The sequence below is a fragment of the Halictus rubicundus genome, chromosome 1, assembly GCF_050948215.1.
Source record: "Halictus rubicundus isolate RS-2024b chromosome 1, iyHalRubi1_principal, whole genome shotgun sequence".
Taxonomy (NCBI): Eukaryota; Metazoa; Arthropoda; class Insecta; order Hymenoptera; family Halictidae; genus Halictus; species Halictus rubicundus.
The window spans coordinates 5890954-5915963 of NC_135149.1; the positions used below are offsets into that span (position 1 = coordinate 5890954).

A 25010-nucleotide genomic window follows, 5' to 3' on the forward strand; every position below is an offset into this window, starting at 1 on the left:
AAAACAAGTTTAATAACCGTTTTTTAAATAATAATCTCAGAATCAGTTATTACATTATATTACCCAAGACAAATTTTTACTTTACGAAAGAAATTGCTATTTCAATTATTTATTCTTGACTTCTAAGGACAGTTAAGTGAGGTTATGTTATTAACACATTCTATACAGGATTACTTGCATTATTCAAAACTCCTGTGTACTTTGTTGTTATTTAGTATGATAAAATACAAACATCTGTACGCTTTTACATTAAAAAACGTCTTAACTTAAAATCGGTACGACTAAGGGAACCGTCTTAAATGGTACCACCTACAGCTTAGGTCATATCTAAAAATAAAATTACTCAAAAAGTAATTTAGAATATTTTAGATTTTAAAAGTAATTTATTTAAATATAAATATTTTTTTCAAACATCACAAATATATGTCTTTGTCTTTTTTTTTTGTTAACTCCTGCTCAAAGATCGTGGACCCATGTCTTACATTTTTAGGCAGTGAAATATGTTTTCTTCGATGTCTGCCACTACCTGCCCCTAATTGTTATATATAAAAAATATACATAAACAAAAAACATTATATGTCTTATAGTTCTGTGGCGGCTAAAAATAGATTTTCGGTTTTATTGTTACAATTTTTATAGTTATAGATTATAGTTTACCAAAAAATACTTCTCAAGAAGTTCTCATGTTGTGTACTATCTTACAGTTCCGTCGCAAAGTGTACGATGCGTTAAGAGTAATTCTTTAACACGTTAAGTGCCCAGTCCGTTTTGCTTGCCGTTACGTTCAGGCCCAGACTCATTCGTGTTAACGGATGATTTAAAAAAAAATCCACACTTACGTTGTTTCACTAAATTACATTGACTGAACAAAAACCGAAGTCCCCTAAATGAAATCTTTAGTATCACAACCAGTATGCAAGGGCAGACCCGCGCGGTGCTGTAACATGAACCTAAAATCTGTGGCCGGTCCTTCAGGACCGACTAGGCCCGAACGGAAAGTCTAACGCCGGTCCCTACGGTCCGGCGTGGCACTTAACGTGTTAAATGGCCATTCTCCATTTGCAAATAAAGTTATTTCGAGGAACACGATCGATCGTGGTATTCTATTACGAAATATAATCATTTTCTCACGCAATTTCTTAAAATATTTCGCTTACGCAGAAGTGATGCTTGAATTAAGGGTCGCTAAAGTGCCGACACAAATAGTCGCGGCCGCTGCTACATGGCGCGATAAATATAATTAACCGAGCACGCAGAAACTTCCTTTCCTTGCCCTTCGACCTTGCGTTTCCTCGTCCCGCATTCCAGCCGGGCTGCCATGACGCGGCGAAGGGTCCCGCTCGGTTCACAAAAGGAGACACTTATTAAGCTGTATCATCCAAGAATAAGGGCTAACGCGCTGCATCCAATTTGTGCCGCTTAATTAATTCCCTCCAATTTATTCCCCGAGACCGACCAATAAAGAAACCAGGACCCGCCGGTCAACGAGCGCCGATGCCACCGCAATATTGTCCCTAATGAAATCTTCGTTAATCGCGTCTCCGTGAAGTTTTCCAGCGCTCTGCGACCAGAGCGGCGCGGCGGTCGATTGATGCTCCACGAATTTTACGTAATTAGAACCATGACAGAATGCGGGCAGCCATTTGCTTCTTCGATGCACAGGGATGCCTTGATATCGACTGTGGGACTAAACGATAGAACGCATTAAGATTCACACGATTCTAATTAATTTTCACATTGCAATGAAATAAAGTAAAATAAAATTGGATTTTACCAACTTGTTCAGCTTCGCGAGATAAAAATAGCATTTTTTCCCAAAATCCAGCGAAACAAAATGACAGCACACATACAGGGTGTCCGTGGTGTGGTCACACCACACTGTGGTGACCACAGACAGTGTATACAAGAATACATCACTCTATTTAGAAAAAACTAACATGACCTTGAAATCATCGCCATTTTTTCATCGACAAGAAAACTGTTTACATCACACTATACCCATTTTCATACCAAATAACCTTTATTAAAACATTTTTTCACTATCTTTCGTCATTTCTGAAATATTCTGGATTTCCAGATAAATGTGACACCCAGTATATAGAAACCTAAAATATTAACAAATTTGTGATTAAAATTTATATTTAATATTTTTAATGATATATTTCAAGTAAATAAAGGACACTTTTAATGCTCCGGGTCAAAATAGACCCAGGCTCCGCCGTTGGAAGGTTAAAATCATTCAACGGTTTCAAATTGTCTACTATTTTTGTATATCAGCCTGGCAAGATTCCTCTAACTATTTTTAATAATGTTCAGATCAGGAGATATTGTTGACCAAACCGAAATTTGATTTTTTTTTAAGGAAACTATTTTTTCACTACCTTTACAGTATAAATAACAGCATTTTCGTGCTGGAAAGTATACTTGTGGCATATGCGTTGATTTGTTCATCTATAATTTCTAAATACTTTGGGTTATACATTTTTCCGGCAATAAATTGTATGTTCATTTTCCCATAATAACCAATATCGGAACAAATCATTACGCTATTACGCAAAACTGATTGCTCTTGTGTGAAATTATGATAAGAATTTTTTACAAAATTTCAATTCATCGGAATTGCAATTCATTGTAATTTACAACTTTTTTATGTGAACCTATATAAAAAATTTTAAAAGTACACTCTGTAGAATCATATTGATCAAATTTTTTGTTTTTAACCGATTGGAGTATGATTTATTTTACGTCGATTAGAACTTTTTTGTAGCAATTTCCTTAAAAAAAAAGGAAGAAAATTGATATCTATTGTATGTTATAGTATTTCGGTTTAAAGGAAATTAATAACATACATAGATATTAAACCCTGTTCAGAATCTTCGTCACGAATCTGACTGGATATTGTAAGGCAAGGAGTTAGTTCTTTTACGAAACTTTTACCAACATACATATTCGTCATACTTTTCTGCTTGTAATAATGCCAAACAACACAATTTGGACCATATACAATACTTGCTTACGTACTGATCAATGGAACATAAATGTTTTGATAAAAAACATTTTTGTTTCCTTCAGACAACGATCAGGAAAATTTTCAGTTAAATAATTAATACCACGGTTATCTAGTTACAGTGCTAGATTAAATCTTTTCTGATTTTTACAGAAAATTGCGTCGGAAACAATTGTAAATTGTGTTAAAATAACGGGTAATTCCGATACCACCGTTTCAGATAATAGAGGTTTTACTGAATCGTCCATTGCACGAGTAAGTATGCTCCGAATTATATCGTGTTTGATCTCATTATAATCAGAAAAATGTCACAACTGTGTTGATAAAAGTTTCTAAAAAAAATAATCAGAAAGAAAAATGTTTTGCCATTGACACTACTGTATCTTGATTTGGACGTTTAAAACACAATGCGAATATAATCATCTGGGTTCCAGTGTCGATTGGTCGCCAACGGTGCTCCAATTAGGGTATCATAAATTACTATTACGGATGTTGCTAACTGATTGCCTCTAAATAAAAGATGAATTGCATTATTGTATAGTTGAAAGTGAACGAATCGTTACGTGAAATACTATCTCTAATTAATTTTATAGTCTTTTGATTTTAAACGGTTATTTTCTAACCCATGCACCCTCATGTTTCTACACGAGTACTTATTTTCGAGTTTGTTGTGGAATAGCTACACTTAAGGAGTGGAAATCAGTTTTATTAGATCCACATTGTGTGAGCTAATGGGAGAATGATCTATTTTGATCACCAAGTCCATTGAGAAAGAAAAATACTTGCAATATTATTGGTGGTAGTAATTGATTATGAATTAACCGTGATTTGACTGTATATGCTGAAAAAGAAAAGTCTTGGCAGTGTTGCTAGTGGCGCTAATTGACTATGAATCGTAAATTAAATCTAACTGAACCAAACACTGCTGTAAGGGCAATTAGTATTTTTTTTTAATCAGTTAAATTGGTAGTTAAATTGTTATATAAAGTAGCCATGGATTACCTAACCTAAATTGGGTTTATGCTATAATAATTTGCGTATACTATATTATAGAACTTTTTAATCTATTAATTTGAGATAAAATGGCGGAGGTTTTAAAGTAAAGTGACGAGCTTTAACAACAAAATCGTTAATTTTTAGTGAGTTCCCGGAGAAATTAACCACAACTATGTAATTGATAAATGCTTTTAAACAATGAAATTATTTTGCATACAACGAAATACACTACCGCTCAAAACTATCCGGACACTTGCTATTAGCATTGCATAAAAATTATTTCAGTGCCTAAAATAGTGACTGAAATCGATTTTTATTAGTTTCTTATGAAATATCTAACGTTTAAAATTAAAAATTACGTACGTGGAACTTACCAATACTACACTAAAATTAGTGTATGTGTAATATAAATATTTCAACCGTGCAAACGAAAAGATTTTAATAATAGTAAATAAATATGCATGATAACCTAAATAAAAGGCGAAATGAAAACGTAAAAGATGAAGTCGTGCGATTATGCTTATATTACATTATATACGTACATATGTATACTCGGCTGAAATTCTCAGTTGAATTAGATTTAGTAATTTTATTAAATCTATATAGAATTTGTTCTTATTGTTTATGCGATTCGCTATTTTTCTGTATTCTATGAATATTATCTGTATGTTTTCTAATGTACATCATTTCTGAAAATGAGGTCATAACAAAGTTATACGAAAATAAGTTTTGGACTGATCCATTTCATAACACGTAGATCATTATTTCAAATGATTAATTTATAATGGAGTATAATATTTCTTTGAAATATTTAATTAAATTGCTCCCATTAGAAATTGTGCTGATACGATAGATTACCATGAAGCGATTCCATAATCCAAATAGTATCAGAATTTTAACAGAAATCAGAAATGTAGTAGAATAGCAAATTGAAACGGTAATAACGATATCAATATTTATACTAATACGAATTAATATTAATTACTGCTAATATCAACATTAAAGTTAACATCAATTCTATTAAATTTAATTGATAATTTTGCCTGTTCAATCGTCGAATTAATTTAGCGCTCTCCACATTTACCGTCTATCAAAATGCTGAAATACACGAATAATTTACGTGTGTGTTTATACACATAGATTCAGGTAGATAGAATCTTGTTATAATACTAGGAAAAATATCATTTCATTCTTGTAACATTACTTCCCGTACATATGCAGACACCGAAGATAGTCGTATAAAACATAAAAAAATATTTATACTACTTTGCTGCAAAATATATTGTCTGTGGGGCTTAATGTTTAAAGAAACCTGCTGGTATCTCAAGTAAGTCACTTTGAATATTTGAAAAAACGTTCGGGGGGCTGCTTTTTTAGTAGCAGTTGTTTTAAAACATTCATTGCATACTAAAAGATTAGCTCTCCTAGGCTTAATTAAAAAAAATCTAGGTCAATATGTTCATTAGATGCTAAGAAGAGAGTTAGTAATACTTTACTTGACACATTATGTGTATAATCTATCAAAAGGGTCTCCAGAAATACTATAAATTTATAAAATACTATAAAAGTTGCTTAAAATCACTAAAAACAGCGAACGATAAAAATAATGTATTTCATTGTTATTATTTGTTGCTTTAAAACAAGTAGGGGTTATATAGCATATAGAATTACATAAATGATTTGGATACTGTAATCAATAAAATATATTAACATGTTAATACGTTGATACACATAACTTAATGAGTATCTTAAAATTAGTTCACATAAGTTCTGTTAAGTTACAACTATTTCATTGAAATTCAATTTTAATTAAGCATAGTTTTATAAAATCAAAAATAATTTTCAGGCTTTCGAAATTTATCAAAATAGTATGCTTTTATAGAATTTCTTTTTAACTTCCTATGATCCATTATGGTATTTATTTATTTGCACTACATACTCGTGTAGTAAAATGCGAATGAAATACTGAAAGAGAAAGCAAAAAAGACTATTTACCTATAAACAAAATTCGCGTCCGATTTCTGAAGTCTGTACGGTTAGTATGAAAGTTTGCGATCCTCTGAGTGTAGCACGGTCGTCGAATAACCGGGTGTTTAGATTCCGCGTGTATAACACTACGCTCATTAGAGAGCGGCGCTAATTGCATAATTGGTGCCGGCAATTACGAGCAAAGCGGTGCCGCGTCGGGTGACGTCAACATCCAATAATTCGGCACGCGACGACAATCGCGCTGCACCGCCGCACCATTGCGCAAATAGCACGAATCGCAATTAAAAGCGATAATTCTATAATTAGCTTGCCGCCACGCTTGTCCCTGCCTATCCTCCCCCTTTTGCACTCGACAGGCTTCCACCCCATTCGGATTCGGCTCTGACGCGAAAGGGGCTGAGGTTCTGGGACAAGTATTACTATGTCTACAGTGCGGTTCCGTCGCTGCCACTCCTTCCCCATCGAGCAGAACTTAGCTCAATGCTGTTTATCGAAGGATTTACTGAATTAGTGATCACGCGATTTTAATAGACTCTGCTAATAGAATAGGGCAAGTTAGACATTGTCCAACCCAGAGGTTCTCAATCTTTTATCATTAACTCCGCCTACTCTATGGGAATGTGAATATAATTGGTTTATTCTTACTCTATTAATCCTTCTATGGTGTTTCGGGTCTACGCGACCCAGCTGGGTATGTAGACTTACATTACTTTTTGAATTACCATTTTATTGAAATCGAATTTATTGACTCTACTTATTTTGATGCATTTTTTTTTATGAACACCGTAGAAGGATTATGGCGAAAATTCTTAAGGCAAAGTGATACCATTTGAACGGATGCATGCAGTGATAAGATTGTTTTTTTTTAAAGATTTTCAGAGATTTTAATGTCATCGGTACTTTTTAAAAGGTTAGGTTGGCCACAGAGCATTTATATTTTTCTTTGGAGCCGGTCGATGGTACCATTTGCAAGAATAAGTATTAAAACAGGATAAAGACACTGCAAGAACGGTTTCGAATGGAACAGACAACACTAGTATTTTCTTCATTTCAATTTAATGAAGTTGAACTTTTCTATGAACATGCGAAAAAATTTTCTGGCGGACACAATAGAATGATATAACTTTCTTCGTATATTCTTTGAGAGTATAAAAAGACAAACTATTTGCATCCATAGTTATATGTAATTCGGTATTTAATTGTTCACGTTAATTATGAAACGTTTTGTCAAAAAGTATTTTTATATTCGCAATACGAATTTGTTACTGGAGTTAGTTTCTTCTCACCGGTGAACAAAATGGACATATTAAATTGTTTTAAAAAGAATCAAAATATTTTCGGAAAGAAACACTCTCCTTAGGCCTGTGTTCAAAAACTTGCAGTATTATTCGACACAAACTTCTTGCAATAATTATCTTGAACAGTTTTTCGTTAGTTTCAGCATTAAGTTACGATTTACATACATTTCCTCTGTCACTTCACCATTTCATACTTTTCATTGGTGTGAACTTCTTTATGGAATTTCTGTGTATATTTATGTACGTGTCGTTAGCGCTGCTTCACTCCAGCAAAGTTCAAATACTAGTTTCTTGGCCAAATAAATGTTGCATGGTACTTGAGAGGATGTTGTGCTACATTAACTCAATAACACTGACCCTGCGCAATTGAAACTACGTGTAACAAGATATCCCTGTACACGTGTACCCAAATAGTTGAATACCGACATTACTGGATGTCCATAATCCGGGTTACCGAACCATTGGATGTGTATATTACTTACACCGCAGCATGGAGCTAACATCGCTGTAATTTTCGTAAACTTCATAATTAACTCGTCGGTATTCATATGCGTTCACGTTAATATCGGCGTTAGCATCGACAAGCTCTGATGAAGCAATTTCCATATTCGCACGCAACCAACAAAAATAAAGTGACAGTAAAACGAAATGCTAATAAAGTCAATGTTAGCAAGACACGTTAGAAATTTTTAAGTAAACATCTCACGAGAAAAAATTTAGTTTCGCAAAGAGTGAATAATTGAACTTGTTTTGGAAACAAATATGAGAAAAAGATTACAAATGTAATTGTTCTTTTTTCAATTTTACACTGTATCAATAATAGAAGCAATATTAAAATTCAATTTTCAATCATTATTTAGTGATTGTACAGCACTGTTTTTATCAAAAAACGATACTAATTGTAAGTTTCTTGTTTTACTTTATACAAACAAATTTAATTGAATTCCTCTTTTTTCATTGATGTGTATAAAAACCATTCGATCTAGTCGGTATCATATTATACGATTGAATTCTGTTGAAGCTTTTCCATTTTGGAGTTAATAGTCCAGTAATTTTCGATACATTTCTTCTCTGTTGACATTTCGTGAAATTCAAAATTTCTTTAATGGAGTGTTGATAGTTTGTCACACAAACCGTAATGTGCAAGCGACGAGCGAGTGTGCGCGAGAGTAGTACAGTGATTTCTCTATATACGTCGCCAAGCTTGAATGATAATTGTCGCGGAATTATCCCCACTACCGCGTGGTATACCCCGTAAGGGACCACGAAGCTCGACAGGCATCGGACGCAGAGGAGTTTAAACATAGCTCGGTTATGTCTCCTGGACGATACATGACGCTGGCAAGACCTGTGTTGATGACATATTTCGAGAATTCACTGTATTCTTCTTCTTCTGTGTGATTGTCGCAAGGCATCCAATGTTGCCACGTGTTATATATACGATCCTTTAATATGTATCACTTATGTATCATCTATTAATCATTAAACAGTTATATGTAAAAATAATCTAACAGGTGTTTTTTTTTGTGTGGTGTAGAAAACGTGTATAGAAACAGTACAGCATTAGCAATATAGGGACATGTATATAATAATTAAGTTGACAGAATCTTCATTGGCAAAAGTAACCAAATATTCTTGGGATATGCCCAAGCATAATTAGGTTATGACATGCTGAACCACAATCTGAATTAAATGGCCAGAATAATATACAGGGTGCTCCAGAAGTATTGTGCTCTCTCAGGGGTGATTCCTGAGTTGATTTGAAGTAACTTTTCCCTTTGCGAAAAAACGCGGACAAATCATAGCGCGGCCGATATTTATTAAGTTATTTTTTAAAATACACGGTAATTATTTAGAAAAGTCTGATAGAAAGTCTTCTAGAATGAGTCTTCTAGAAGTCTTCTAAAGTCTTCTAGAATTCTGATTTAGAATTCTGAACAACTTCTCTATAATATAACCCCGCTTGATCTCAATTTTTTTAGATATTCGCAAAAATGTTTTTTAAGTTTGAATTAGATCTAAATTAGGTTTAGTATAAAAAATGAAACTGCACGTTTTATTAAACATTATTCTCAACTATTATTAATACAAATTGGAAAAATGTCCACCATTATGTCGAAAAATCCAACTATTCTTGTATTAAAGTCGTATTTTCGTCGAAATACAAACTTCGCAGTTCGGCCTTCGTTTTCGGAATATTTGCAAACAACTACGGACACTTATTACAGCGAATTCCCCTTCCTCTGAACCCGCCCCCACCCCATAGCTAATTAAAACTCGGTTAAATGGCGGAATTCGCTGTAATGAAATGAACAGGTTTTTGCAAACAAAAGGTGTCCCAAAATGACCTGACATTTTAATTTATTAATAAAATGTATTTTTTTTTTAAAGTATGAACGTTTTTTTTTTAAATCGTACAAACATGGAGGTTATGTGAGGAATACAATATCTGATAAATGGCCGCCTCATCCCTGTTTGCAAACGTTCACTCTTTTGACGAAATTTTCGATAACAGTTTGGCACAATTGCGGACTAATTTCAGTAATGCTGCGTCCAATTGTTTCCTTGAGCTTCGGAATGGTCTGTGGATCATTGACATATACTTTTCCTTTCAGAAAACGCCCCCAAAAAAAGTCCAATGGCGTCAAATCGCACGATCTTGGTGGCCAATTCACATCGCCGCGGCGAATTTCTTTTTAAAAACGGACTGTTCGAACCGTCTCTGCAAAGTCTTCACCATTTTCGTAGTGAATTTTCACAGTTTCTATGCGTTGCTCGATCGTGTAATTCTCCATGACTAAACCTCAATACTTCCTGATGCCAGTTGTCAAAGGTTAGTACTTTATGTTCGCCACAAAAAAATGGGGCGCAGTTTAAAATGTCAGGTCATTTTGGGACAACCTTCATAAAAAAAACTAGGGCCGAGCGGCGGTAATAAGTGTAGCGAGAAGTTATTGAGAATGATGACCTTGATAACATATTTCAAGGCCGTCAAAATCGGTGAGGAGGACCATTTTCTAAATAATTACCAAATACACATATGGTACTCTTCGAATATCACACGGAAACAGAATGGAACGTAATGGGTCCTATATTTTTATTCTTGACTGTAGAAATTCCACCGATTCGTATTCCATTTCCGCGCGGCGAACAATCCCCACAAACACTACAGCCGATTACACGATCACACGAATAACAAGAGCAGCGAGTATAACGAGCGTGTAACAAATCCAGCGCGTGTGCCGATGTGTAAACACACTCCACTCGAAGCCACAATCCCTTCTGTGCGCAGTGGCGGGGTGTGCAGTCGGATGGTCGCACAATAAAACACTGGCATAATGTTTCGCCCAGCTGGTTGAACACCGCAAATATACCCATGGACCGCATGCCGGTTTATTTTCGGGGGATATATGGGGCCACGTATGCCCTTCTTGTTAGGGGGGGGGGGGGACGTAGACCTGCCCCCCTTTCGGGCACCGGGCTCGGGGGACACCCTCGGGGACTCATCGTGGATTAGCCTCGCTACATTTCGTCCCTTATGTCGGCGCGTATGTTCCGTCATTACGCGCCCAGCACCACGAGTGCCGGTGCCTGCGGCGAGATTCAGTCTGACGGGGGTTCGCCGGTGATTCGGCCTGCTTTACCTGCGACAAATCGATTAATCCTTTTATCGATGTCACTGGTTTCCGATGGTTCACCCTCCGAACATTGACCTTGCGAGTAACGACGCGATGCACGACTGCTGCGCCGATTTTTCACACTGTTAACATATTATCTACCGGCGATTTTTCCATAATGTTTGGAAGTCGGCCTTAATGACGTGATTTAATGATTTCGTTTGGGATTATCGTGTGAAAGAAGACTCTTAAGCTTTCATTTGGTGCAGCACAATTATTGAAAAGCCTACTAGGTAAACTTGTCGAAGTGTTACCTCCTCTCAGATTTCAATGACCTTGAAATATGTTGTCAAGGTCACCATTCTGAACAACATTCCCTTAAAAGTTCCGTTAAAGTTTTTAGCAGTCGGCTTTAGTTTACGAGATAATTGCAGAAAACTTTACTCGGACTGAATCATGCGTTCGAGATTTTATCTACGCCAGGTGAAAAAGTACGTTTCGAGAAAAACGCTTTTTTCTTCTACTGACACCGCTACTCCGAAGCATCGTTCTCCTGAAATCGTCATAATTTTGTCATTCGAATGAATTTAAGCATCAAATTTTGTGAAAGTATTTTTAAGGTTATATACGTTAAAAATATGCAATAAAAAAATGGTATTCTTGACCCGTTTACACGCGGCAGCCGCCTTAAAAACACAAACGACAGTAACGTCATCAGCCCAATACTTCGATCATCCCTTTTCAAATCATCCGCAGCCCCAATTGCAACCCTGGGATCATGCCTAGTCTGCGATCGTCCCGTCTACATCCGATTTCCGCAACCGGCCTTGCGACGCGCGGATTTTCGAAAGCGGGGTGAAACACGATTAAGAGAGAGCACGACAGGGGTGGCATCGCGAAGGGTAGCCGTTCACGATTACGGAGCGGGCGTGCGCGGGGGCGGATGAGCGAGAGTAGCAGAGGCGTATGGGCGGCCGATTACGCCGATCTCCATTAGAGGGATTGTAAACTCCCGTAAATAAATAATGCATGTATCGTCGAGGAGCGTGGAGGGCTCTTTGCCTAAGCAGCCATCGGTCGTGGAACTTAATAAACGGCGTAGTTATCAATTTATAATGGGTCGGCGTGTTGCGCATGCGTGTGCCTACAATGCCGTATCTCTGGTTACGTAACGGCGTGCACGCGAGTGGCTTTAAACTCGGTGTATTCTAACTATGCCCATCCCTGCCCCTCGCTATTCCACGTTGCTTGGCTTGCTACCCCTTCCGACACAGCCCCTTTCTCTCTCTCTCTATCTGTCTGTCTGTCTGTCTCTTTCTTTCTCTCTCTCTCTCTCTCTCTCTCTCTCTCTCTCTCTCTCTCTCTCTCTCTCCTCTTCGTCTCTCCTTCACCCTTTGCGGCTCCGCTACAAGGGACAAATTGAATTTTAGATCATGCCGTGCTCTTCTGGGGTCCACGGGAACCAAGGGAGAGCGGCGACGGGGGTTGCCGGTGGGACGAGGGGCGCGAGAGACGCTCGAGGGGGCGGAGCAGACGTCGAGATGATACTAATTGAAATTTGAAATTGATATTAGCGAATTATTACCCCTGTACTGCTCCTGCTTGGCCCAACGCAATTACGGCCGCGTGTCGGGTATCAAAAGTAATTGCTGCCAAACTTAACGAAATTCAGCCAATTTTCGTTTCGGCTGCCTGACCTTCCACGACGACGGATTACCGGCTCGGGTTTCGCTTTACGTATGCACGTAGCAGCCTCCTTTCACAGGGAGTAAATGGAATTTCGGGGGTGATTTGGATGCTCCGAGGAATCGTTTGAGATATCTGGACCTCTGCCGGGTCTTCGGGCTCTGGCCAGCTCGAAAAGACTCGAGGCATCTGATCTCTCTTGAATGAAACTCGAGGCAGATTTTGGGTCCTTGTCTTTTAGGTGAATGTTTTTGGGTAGCTGGCTTTACTTTGTGACAGTGGATGCGTACCGTGCAAAAAAGGTCGTGTAAATATTAGAGGTTGGAAAAAACTTTAAAAATTTTCAAGCAAATGTAATTTTATGACCATTATCATTTCTGGTCCTACAACTTGCAACACTTTCATTCGTGCACAATTCGTGTCCAAGGAAGACGTCCGATCATACCTGTCCATTTCTACTGTGAGACTGCAAGTCTTACATTAGTACGTATAAGAGTACTATATTTAGCAATGTTGTCCTATATCTACGTAAAATACTGTAACAATCATTTATAAAGCTATTAAACTCCATTATAAGTAAAATATTGTAACACCATATTCAAATATTAAATATTAAAGCTATTAAACTGCATAATAAGTAAAATTTTGTAACAAAATATTCAAATATTACACAGGGTGAGTCGATAAGAATTGCTATCTAAAATAACTCGATATGTATTAGTTATACCAATAAATATTGTAATGGATTATATAGCATTTAAGGGACGCGTCGAATGGGTACAATATGATTTTTCTATATCTCATTTTTCCGAGATATTAAGATGACTGGCTTTTATCAAAGTCAATCCAACCTTGTCTTAACACCACGTTGTTACCGATGGAAGGACGAATTTAGCGACCTATAGTACGATGACCTTGAGTTCACCTTGAAAAAACCTTTGAAAATACTCATGGTCAATGTGATGTAAGTAATAAAACAGTACTCATCTAATGCGTCCCTTAAAATGCAATATTATTCATTAAAAAGTTTTTGTTATACAACCGATAGACACCGAGTTATTTCAAATAGTAGCTTTTACTGACACGCTCTGTAGATGAATTCTTCATAAAATCTTTAACGTTACAGCTAAGCTATCATACAAATTTCGAATTAAAAGCTTAAAGTAACCGATTATTGATTCAGTTGGACCAATAATCAATTACTACTTAACAGACCTGAGCGATGAGAAACAGATAAGCAAAACGAACTACGTGGCACTCATTCTATAAAAGTCTATTGCGCGAACAATTAGAATCAACGATTTAATTCTTTGTTCTGTCTGTGACTCACTTATTGTCAGAAATCATCATGGGAACGGTTCCGAGCATGGTTGCAATAGTCTTTAATGAATTTTCCCAGAAACATGATTCACAATGTCAGAAACTTATGTGGTTGCAGATTGGATCTGTTCACGCCCATCAACCGAATAATAACCACCACCACCCGCACCACCAGCAGCAGCAACAACAGCAACAACAACAGCAACAGACGAGTCAGCCTCAGGTGCCTGGAGTCGGCGGTGGTGGGGGGCCGGGGGGTGGCACGGTGGCCAGGGCTGGCGGCATGTTCTGCTACCACTGCCCCCCAGGTCTTCCAACGCCCCGATTACCACCTACCCTCGAGTACCCCTTCACCGCCACTCACCCCTGTAAGTAGACATTCCGCTTGAACCAAAATTCCCAGCGAAAACTCTATGCAATTTTCGGGCGAATTTTTATTTATCTGTTATTTACCTTTCATTTGACACTGTTCCATATGTGGAGTACAAATTCAACGTTTCTGGCTATCTAACTGCACAATATTTTCAAAAAAGGATATATTTTCTTGTCTAACGGAGTATTCTGGTTCTTCATTTTCAAAAAATCGATTTCTCTTTTTTTGCATTTACTTAAAACATAAGTATCGTGGAATATGTGTGCAAAAGAATTTGTTTGAATTTGTTACATTAACGTAGTTATAGCCGTTCGAAGAATGCAACTCGCATTGCAGAGATATTTATGGTTGAATCGTTAGACGCGTTTTTCTTATTACAACTCATTTCGAAACGGTTACCACGGCATTTCAAGTTCTAGTTCACCAATTGACTTGAAAGGGTGTAGCCGGATAAGGAGGTCAAAAGTGCCCGCAAACCAAATCGAATTTGCAATAGGCCGTTCGATAAATTATCCCAAGATAATACTTTATGCCAATTTTCAGCCCTATAGGCCGACATGGGGGGTAGTAATACGGTGACAAAGAAAATCAGGGTTTTCCGTAATTTCTCTTATCCTCTTCAATTGAAAATTCTGAAAAAATCGGGCATATTTTAGCTATTAGAATGCACATCTATGAATTTTTTAAGAATATTTATCTTCGAAACCGAATTTTAAAAAATAAAAAAATTTTGAATTGACGATTTCTTATAGAATTTATGAGATACTAAGTTTATATTTTTACAGTCTTAGCATCTCGTTATGGTTATTAACATATCATTTTTTCAGATTTGTCAAAGTTGGGACACAGTCCAAAAAATCAGAAACCGCTATTTTATACCTTTTCCATGCCCGTACAAGTACCATGTCCATATGACTCATATAGTTAATTTCTCAGAAAATTTTTTTATTTTTTAAAATTCGGTTTCGAAGCTGGAATTCAGAAAAATCCATAGATATGCATTGCAATAGCTAAAATATACCTGATTTTTTCAGAATTCTCAATTGAAGAGGATAAGAAAAATTACGGAAATACCTCATTTTCTTTGTCAACCATTACTACCCCCTATGTCGACATATACGGTTGAAAATTGGCACAAAGTACTTTGGCAAATTCAATTTGGTTTGGGGGCATTCTTGACTTCCTTATCAGGCTACATCCTTTGGAGAGAATCTTCAACACATGCCCTTTTATCGCATACACTAAAATTTTTCAAAACCGTCAATTTTTTTTCATGTTTTTATCGTAATTAAGGTCAGAAAATATTTAAAACATCGGTAATTTGAATTAAAAATGCCGCCGATTTCGTGATTAATCAGAATTTTCAGTTTCTTTTGGTTCATAGCATAACTACATTCGCACTGATTAATAAACACCTTCATTTTTTTTGTTTCCGATCAGTAGAAATACCGGAATCATGACAACCGCTGACCCATGTTTTTCAAAACATACTCTATAAAAATATATACAACTCATGTAAGTTTCATTATTTTTACTTTTAAAAAATCACACGTCCACTTCAAATACCAGTAAATACGTGTGCAATATCCCAATGCAGGTGGTTCAATAGTTTTTCTGAAAAAATTCCTAAAAATTCGTACACAAACGGCCTGGAAAACCAGAATACTACCTTAACACGTTGACTGCTACGTCACACATATTTGGATGATGGAATTAGTTTTGCAGATTTAAAAATTCAATCCTATTCCGATAGAGTATGCATAAAATTGTTTACTATTTTAGATAGAGATTCATTTATAGATTCATAGATGCTTATGAAAGCTTACTCATTATCATAGATTCAGTATCTCTCATAGATAAATAAATATTATCTTCATAGATAAAGTATAAGAGGATTAAAAAAGCAATTGACATCATAAATCTTAATTTCTCAATTTTAGTTTTATTAAATAAGTTGCTTTTTGTGGTCGCCACTATTTTACCGGATTTTTGTGGTCGTTAAGTAGGCAATCAACGTGTTAAACGAAAGTTACAAGACACTCCTGTATTTGTTCATATCATGATTTTCACAATCGTTAATTTTGGTATTGATATAGGTAATTATAGTATACGTAAAAAAGGACGCAATTCACCGATTTCGGTAGCCTTTAAGGATCATATAAGTATAAACAATTAAGTTAAAAAAAATGGGATATAGGGTAAGAGACCCAATTACTGTGGGGGTGCCAATTACTGTACCTATAGTAATTATACTTATAGCTTTTTATAGCATAATGAATATTGAAAAAGAGATATTAAATTTTTTTATTAAAATCAGTTAATGTTATGCATTTCTTTTTTAATATTCGTTGTGCTTTAAAAATAAGTCTAATTAATATAGACACAGTAATTGGCACCCCCACAGTAATTGGATCCCTTACCCTACTTCATTATCGAATTAATACTTTCTTTCTTAATTTATACAGTTTGCTGTGTAGGAAATTCACGATAGTGCAAAGAAATAATTATTTCGTAAATACAGAACCATAAGGCTAATATAGTATAATATAAAATAAATAGGCTCGTTGTACATCATGGAACATCATAATCGAGTCCAGAAACATGTTCGGCTATCAGGATCCCCCAGTACCTTCCGGCGACACGATTACGAATCTCCCTAGAGTACCGTTTCGTCCCGATTTACTTCACCAAGAAAAATTTGATTCTGCCCATAATCTTTCGTTTTTTCATCTATTTTCACCCTCACCATACTACCCGATTCCCCATTCTCTCCGATGCAGAGGAGACTTTAAAACGACCTATATCATGAAAAATTGTCGAACTCCCACATCATACAATTTTCAGAATTACTTTCAGTGTCTCGAATTGACAAATGATAGGGGTACGTCCCTGTAGTAGCGTATTTAAATTAATTTTTCAATCAAAACGCTGTTTGCAAACTGTTGAAATTTATCGCGATGCACTTGCGCTCGGCTGGAAAATAAACATGTACTAAAGAGACTTTAACACTTATTTATTAGTTTAAACGTTATTAATACAAAATAATATAACTCGTGGACTAAATAATACTGATGTTTCCAGATCACACACTCAGTTCAATTTTATCCGTTACGACGCTTTTCTTCAACCGATTCAAACACACGCAACTCATCCAGTTACCAACTAGTTACAAAACGGCTCAGGGGTGCCAACCTAAACCTAGATGATGATTATTTTTCACACAAACATTAATTGGAGCTCGTATAATAGTTTGTTACCGACACAAATATTCCATATGAATTTTCATCAATCTGTACATGTACTAAATAATTCAAAATTCATTGAAAATGAAGCTTGAAAGTAAAACAAACCGAGTCTTAAATTATAATGCAGTTTGCTTAGCCAGTCATATAAAAATATCGTTTGCATTTCAAAATAGTGTACGTATACAATTTGACACGAATGATTGAAGATATGATGTAATTTATTATTAATCCTTTGCGTATGGTAATGTTTTTATGTATACGGGGTAAACTTAAACGCGTAGTACAATTCTGAAAGTTTAATGTTATATATTGCGTTAATGATAAAGTTTATAGAAATATGTGATAAGGCTTAATTTTACAGTGTATAGCTGTTTCTTGCATGATGTATAAATTTCGATCACTTACTTTTAATCAGAATTAAAATTGCGTTCAATTGTCTTTCTCTTAATCAGAATTGAAATGATGGGAATTATGATTATCATTAGAAAAAGTCAATTAGGAGTAGTCTCTTTGATATATCAAGAGAATCATTGTTTTCTTATGAACATTTTTGGATTTAATTTTGATCACTAATTGTTTCGAACTCACAACCAGTGTTTAGAGTTTCTACATTCAGATCTTGACATGAAAATATTACAAAAATTCAAAAGTGTTATCTTATATTAGTTTTACGATTACTTCTTTTTTGTGCACCCGAGTACTGTACTTCCGTTAGTTTCTCTGTGCTTTTGTGTGTGTACTAGTGTTTTGTGCGGAGACTTCTCTGGATATCGGTGTTCAAAAAGGGGCAAGACATTTCAAACACCTGTTATATGGAAAAGGTAAGATTTCAATCTTATTTTTCTGAGTGAAAGAAATGTGTGCGAATAAATTAGACCAACTGTTTAGACACCGTTTGTTGCTCATCTTTAGGCACTTTTAGCGATTGCTTCTTGAACCAAAAAACAGCTTATTATTGTGAAATTAAGCCTTATCGGATATGCTATGACATAAACAAGTATTTAGACGCCGCTGTTTTCTACCATCGACTCACAACATTATACATTTGTAAGGAAGGCTGCAATTTAATTTATTACTTTATTTATCATAATCGACTTATAAATATAATGAAGTTTTAATCCAACAATATTTTATAAAAAAAAAAAAAAAAAATTACTCGCAAGATAGGAAATGATTGGGAAAAGTAATGGCCAACACATTGATAATTGAAAATAAATGTAAATATTTTACTCTGAAAATTAGACTATGATAGTTTATAAATAAATTAATAGAATTATTGATTATTAATCGAATAAAAAGTTTAAAACTATCTATATGAATCGTACTTTCATTTAAGGACACAATATTCAATATTTTTCTAAATAATAAATAATAATATTTTAATATTTTTATTATTATATTTTACTTTTTTAATATTTTTTTAAATGCTCTCAGAAACTTCGGGGTTTTGGAAATACCTTACACAGTTTTAAAATATCACAATTAATAATAAGAATATTATGTTTAAAATGAAAAATGATAATATACATTTGAGTCCATGAAAGATTCATGTTGTATAACGATTTCATGTATATTATCAATTACTTTACGTTGGAAATAAAATTGTAATGGCTTCTACTTCTTCCTATTCTCTTTACCAAGAATTTGGTTTAAACCTTTTAGGTTAGTTTTCCGTCAGCTGTGTATGAATATTTTGCCTGCCTATATACACCCCTAGAAATTTATTGTATTATTTTGCATTACATAAAATTACCATATAAAAATGTTTCAAATGGTTAAAATACCGTACTCATTTATAAAAGAATGTTGCCGCTGATAAAAATATATGTAATACTACCTCTGGGAGAAAACGTTTCATCAAAATCGTGAATGCAATTGTTGAATGAATCATTTAGCCGTATATTAAATACGAAAAATAATTCTGTACACATATGAGATAAATATAACATAAGAATTAATAATATTTTAAAAGTATATTAATAAAATGATGAAATGCGTTGTCTTTTTACCAAATATAAAATAAGATACTGTTTACCTCCATGTGAAAATTATAAATCAATTTAAATAGCATAATAAAATAATAGAACACTTTTTAATACTCCTATCGGTGAAGATAATAATAGAAATTTCTATAAAACTGGTGTGAGTGCTTGGGAATGGTTAAAGCCTTCCTTAAATCTGTGTCTAATTCGCTCACCTGTACATTATGAATAAACAAACATACTTAATTTTGTATCAATATTTTCTTTATACATGACGAGGTTTATCATTTTGTTTGTCTTTATGGTAAATAAAATTATTTTCCACATTGAAAATACAAATAATGATAATCATTGGCGCTTGATTTGTTTGATCGAATAATTTTTGCCAGCGGTAGTATTATATCCATAAAAGATTCGTGCATAACGGTTCCTTGCATATTGGCAATTACTTTACGAGCAAAACAAAATTGGAATAGCTGGCTCTTTTTATCCCGTTTACCGAGAAATCGATTTAAACGTTCCCCCTTTTTTCGCGAACAACCATCAAAAGTTGGAAACACGAAAACGAAAAAAGATCACGATAGAATGCAATAAAAGTGGCTAGAAAGGTTCGCGGGGTGGCGGTCGAGGAGAACACGGGGAGGAAGAGAGAAAGGGGAGATTGATTGTGCCGGCACTTGCTCTGGCGGAACACATCGATGAAGTTACATTACCGACTAGACCGAGTTACGCAAAGTGGACGCTACAAACTGGACGGCCGCTAAACTTAATTTGCACTTCGAACCAACTTCCGGTTAAACCGCGTCCCGACGGCGGTGCCGAGTCGCTCTTCAGAACTTCGACGGCGGCGGTGTGCCTGACTATTCACCGATCGCTTTCCAAGTCGAATCTCGTTTTCTGTCGCGTGATGTTAACACCCATTCCCGTTCGCCTGAATTCTTTCCTGTTTCAAACAGTGACATTAAGGAAGTCTTCCCGTATAACGACAGTGAAAGTAAGTGATTTTTAAGAATTTGTTTTCGAATAAATTTTTAGAATGTGAACGGATAGTCTTGAAGTACTAGTGTTTTTTTTCTAATTAAATTCTTCTTATTATTTATTGTATAATATACAAAGTACCGCGGCGTGTTGGTTCGGCTATTCCATCGCCCGAGAGGAAACTTTTTCTCTATCGGTATTAGACGATTTTCGACGTTATTTACGGTTTAAGTCGGTCATTAAACAACATATATCGCGATGACAAACCACTAGGAAGCGTATTTACCGAGTTATTAGCGAGTGAAGGTCAATGTGTTGCTCCGACGGAGATCGGACAGCATACAAGACTTCTTATTAGCTTCGGCAGTGTAAGCTTTGTTGGCGTGCAATTTAACATCTGTAACAGTGATCAAAACACAAAAAGTGAGACATTTTCTTCAAATTAAAACAGAAGAATAAAAAGAAGAATACGAAAAGTTGGAATTCTAAGGTTCGGAAGAAAAGTTTACGTTTTCCGGCCGATTAGTTACATTTATATTGTTAAAATAATATTATACATAAAAATCAAATACAGTGATTCCTCTATATACGTCGCCAAGGCCTGGATGATAAATGTCGCCGAATTATCCCCACTACCGCGGGGTATACCCCGTGTCCTGGACGATACACGACGCTGGCAAGACCCGTGTTGTTGACATATATTATGGTCCAATATATATATATATATATTTTAGGTCCAATCCCTACAGAAATATGTAAAGAAATGAATGAGCTTCGTCCGAAGATGATTACTGCATACCAGTTTAAAAAGCATAGTTCCGAGAAACGTGCGTATTATACAATAAATAATAAGAAGAATTGAGCTAAAAAAATCTCTTGTGCTTCAAGGCTATCTGTTTATATCCCCCAAAGGACTAGTTCCATATGTCCAATAATTATTCTGAAAAAACCACTTGTTTTCTCTGCCGTTCCACGAGAAACCCTCCTTAACCCCTTTAGTGCCGGAGGCCGATATGTCGGCCCTTGCTGCACTGGCGAAGAGTGCCAGAGCCGATATATCGGCCCGCACCTTGTAGCGCTTTACTATTCGCATTGCGAGAGAACTCTACCTCAAAATAAATTTATATTGCTTTATATTGCTTGCTTTTTTATATTGCTTTTCGTTTGGTTTTTATGAGCCTTTTTCCTAAGACTAGTAAAATCGTGAAATTCGGCCGGTTATCTTCGCATAGGCACCTCTTTTTCGTCCAGCACTAAAAGGGTTAAGGTCAGGTTGTACTTTATATGATCTCCAGGCCCCCACTACCAAAAAAACTCAATGTGATTTATCTGAAACAGTTTTCGAAAAAATGTGTTGTCTACAAGATATCGACCCGTCTCAAAATAAATGGATCACCATGTATATGAGACACAAAATGGTTAGGTTATTATAGGTGAAGTGTTTTGAAATTTTATATACATGTTTGATTATATTTCAAGATAATACAGTGTAATTTTTATACAATTTCAGAACATATCACTTTCCATGAATGCCAAGATCTATAGGGACTACCTATGGACTATTAGAGCATGAAAAAGGGTTAAAAATTGTCGGTAATGCTACTGAAAATTCTGTACATAGAAATGTATTGTATTAAAAATTGAAGAACTACATATTTAGAATGTATTTCTTTGACAGTACTTTGCTTTTTGGCTGATAATTCGGTTACATAAAGATTCTCTTATTAAATATATTCTTTTAGTTATATTGTTACTTCCAATTTCTAAAATTTTCTTACATCATAAATCAAGTTCAGCAAATGTGGAGGAAAAATTTCTGTAGGAACTAACAGGTTTATAATTACATATAAAATTGAAGAAGAATATTATGCTTGTTAATTGTCTCCAAACCTTTGAATGTTTGCTTGTTGTACAAAAATTTCTGCGTTTATACAGTTTTTGAAAGTTATCTAAACAACGAGATTTTTAATTTTTGTATCTATTCCGAATACAGTTCATCGAGTCACGAGGTATATGTTCACTTTATTGCATATTATGAATCTCAATAAGATACATGTGGTAGGTACTGGATAATCGAATGGGGAACTTATAGGGGAGAAGAAAGAGGCCGCGCTATCCGCAGGGACGTGTAAATGCCCCCTCCATTTATTCTCGAACTAAGTTTAAATAAAATATTGATTTCACTGACACAAATTGAAACCATATTTTTAATATGCATTCCTCATTCTCTTTATACTTCTAGATATTACCTGCATTTTTACCTAACTTTGATATCAATACTATAGACTATATGGATATGTACAAGAGAGTCCCTTCTATCTTTTGTCTCAAACCTGAATGTTCTCGCATGTTTAGTTTTCGCGTAACACCTCATTTTTTATCAAAATCATGCATTTTTACAAAAACAAAGGTTTTTCGAAAACGTTGCGTGATATAGCAATTTTGCTTTCGGATTTGGTTTTAGAATGACAAAGTCTATAACAGTGACACCTGAAATCGTTTTGTTTGCAATTAACAATATACAGGGTGTCCCAAAAATGTTGTATTTCTTTGGAAGGGGCGATTCCTGACGCCATTTGAAGTCGCTTCTCCGCGGCTTTGTTAAGTAGTCATTAACGAAAAAACACAGACCAATCAGAGCGCGGATACAGCAGGCGGATTCAGACTCAGCCAATGGCAACGTCACGCTCGGCGGGCGCTGTCGCCGAACCGGGATCCCTCTTCTATAGCCGCGCTCTTATTGATCCGTGCTTTTTGTTAATAACTCCTTAATAAAGCCAAGGAAATATTTAATTTTCGCAAAGGAAAAAATTACTTCAAACGATCTCAGGAATTATCCCTTTCAAGGAAATACAACATGTTTGGGACACCCTGCAGATTTAAGAGACACGAATTTTCCCAGCTTTCCGCGACTCTTGCGCACTGTGCAACGCCTCAAGAAGTTCATTAAAAAATAGGTTGCCTAGAAGTTTTTCGAACGTTCGCGATAAACAGGAAAACATCGAAAACGAACCGCGTTTACGAATCCATTTTGCGTAAAAAACGCGCTGATAACGACCGTCTAGTTTATGGGAACGAGGCAACCTTCGAACGCTGAAGTTCTTTCGGCCACGAAACCTTTAGAAAAGAACAAGTATATTCGGTGCGGGTAGCGAAAAGGGTTAATTAATCATATTATGACAATCATCCGTTTACGTGTCTGCAAAATGCGAGGCACATGTGCGTCAAAGTGACGCCTGCTAGATGATCTCGCGCAAAAGGAGCGGGGTGGAGGTGTCCTCGGGGACGTCGATGTAACCTTCCAGCTTCCCCCGGTCGCAAAATCGTCCTCCTTCAACCCCCCCTCCGTTGGGATAAACAGATTAGGTAACTACGTGATAAGTCGGTAAGTGGGTTCACTCGGCCCACGGTCCAGCTCCGAACCCACCGACGTTCGCTCTAACATCTAACTACCTTGTTAGTATCATTAGTAACGGTTGGGGTGTCATTCGATTTCGTTCTGTGCCTAGTTTTTCCACGCAGCCCTCTACCAGATCTGTCCTCGAGTAACGTCACCATCGAGGTGAACCTGGAAGCCTGTTCCGAAAGGGTCGTAAGCTAATTGTCTGGAATGTAGAAACTGGTAGAACATTTATTCGAAGTGACTAGGCTGGCAACAATGAAACTAACGTATTATATCACATTTTGCAATAACTTTCTGGAAGAATGTTCCTGCCCGATTTTGATTAGGTTATGAAATAAACTAACGCCAAGAATTTTCAGCAAGTCAATACAGTTCTGTTTCGAGAAACGGCACCAATGTTTGTGTTGAGAATAGGAAATTTCTATCCCCTCTTCTTCTGCTGAAGTTATTCGTTTGGTACTGCTTTGTGCCAGGACGAGAGGGTATGTCATATTCTGTCCTCTTCAGCTATATGGTCTGCTGGGCAACTTTACGTGCCCCATAAACTCTCAGCCCTCTCAACAACAACGTCACGCCGAATAGGTACCCTCATCCGTAATACGGCGAAAGCCTGTCTCGAACCATTGTCTTATATCGGAAGAAACCTGTATTTTGATTGATTATTGTCGAGGATATGATAGGAATGATGTTTGTCCTATCATAAAGCACAGCGTTAGTGAATAAGGAACTTTCTTTAATATAAAAACTTGATATATATATAACACAGGTATGTCCTGCCTAAACCGACTCTTGTGTCGAACTTATTACACGTACAAGGTATGTCCTGCCCAAACCGATTCTTTTATCGAACTGAATTTTGGGTGGACGTGCAGCTAACGTCTTCCTCACTCTAGTCTCGTGTCGATCGTCATTTTTCCTCCGATCGTCATTTCGACATATGACGCACACTCCATTAGGCTTTTTATAAGTTGTTACATTGTAACAGCCAAAGCGACGCCGCGTCTACGCCCCGACATTCCCGGATGTGAGTTTTACTCACAATGTGACTACATTATTTCAACAATTATAACGAATTACGAAAAGAATAAATATCGTCAGCTAGAAAGCGGCACAAAT

At 36.0% G+C, this 25010-nt stretch overlaps 1 protein-coding gene across 2 annotated transcripts in view; it reads left to right on the top strand.

The window, feature by feature from the left end:
* Drgx (Dorsal root ganglia homeobox) overlaps positions 1 to 25010 on the top strand; it is a 124847-nt gene that overhangs the window by 44602 nt on the left and 55235 nt on the right. Inside the window, exons 2-3 of one of the 2 annotated variants that reach the window (XM_076786930.1) lie at positions 14032 to 14281; positions 18275 to 18352. In XM_076786930.1, the coding sequence (XP_076643045.1) occupies positions 14197 to 14281; positions 18275 to 18352 (163 nt within the window). In that variant the 5' untranslated portion in view covers positions 14032 to 14196. The remainder of the gene's footprint in view (positions 1 to 14031; positions 14282 to 18274; positions 18353 to 25010) is intronic. The other variant, XM_076786937.1, reaches the window with a different exon arrangement.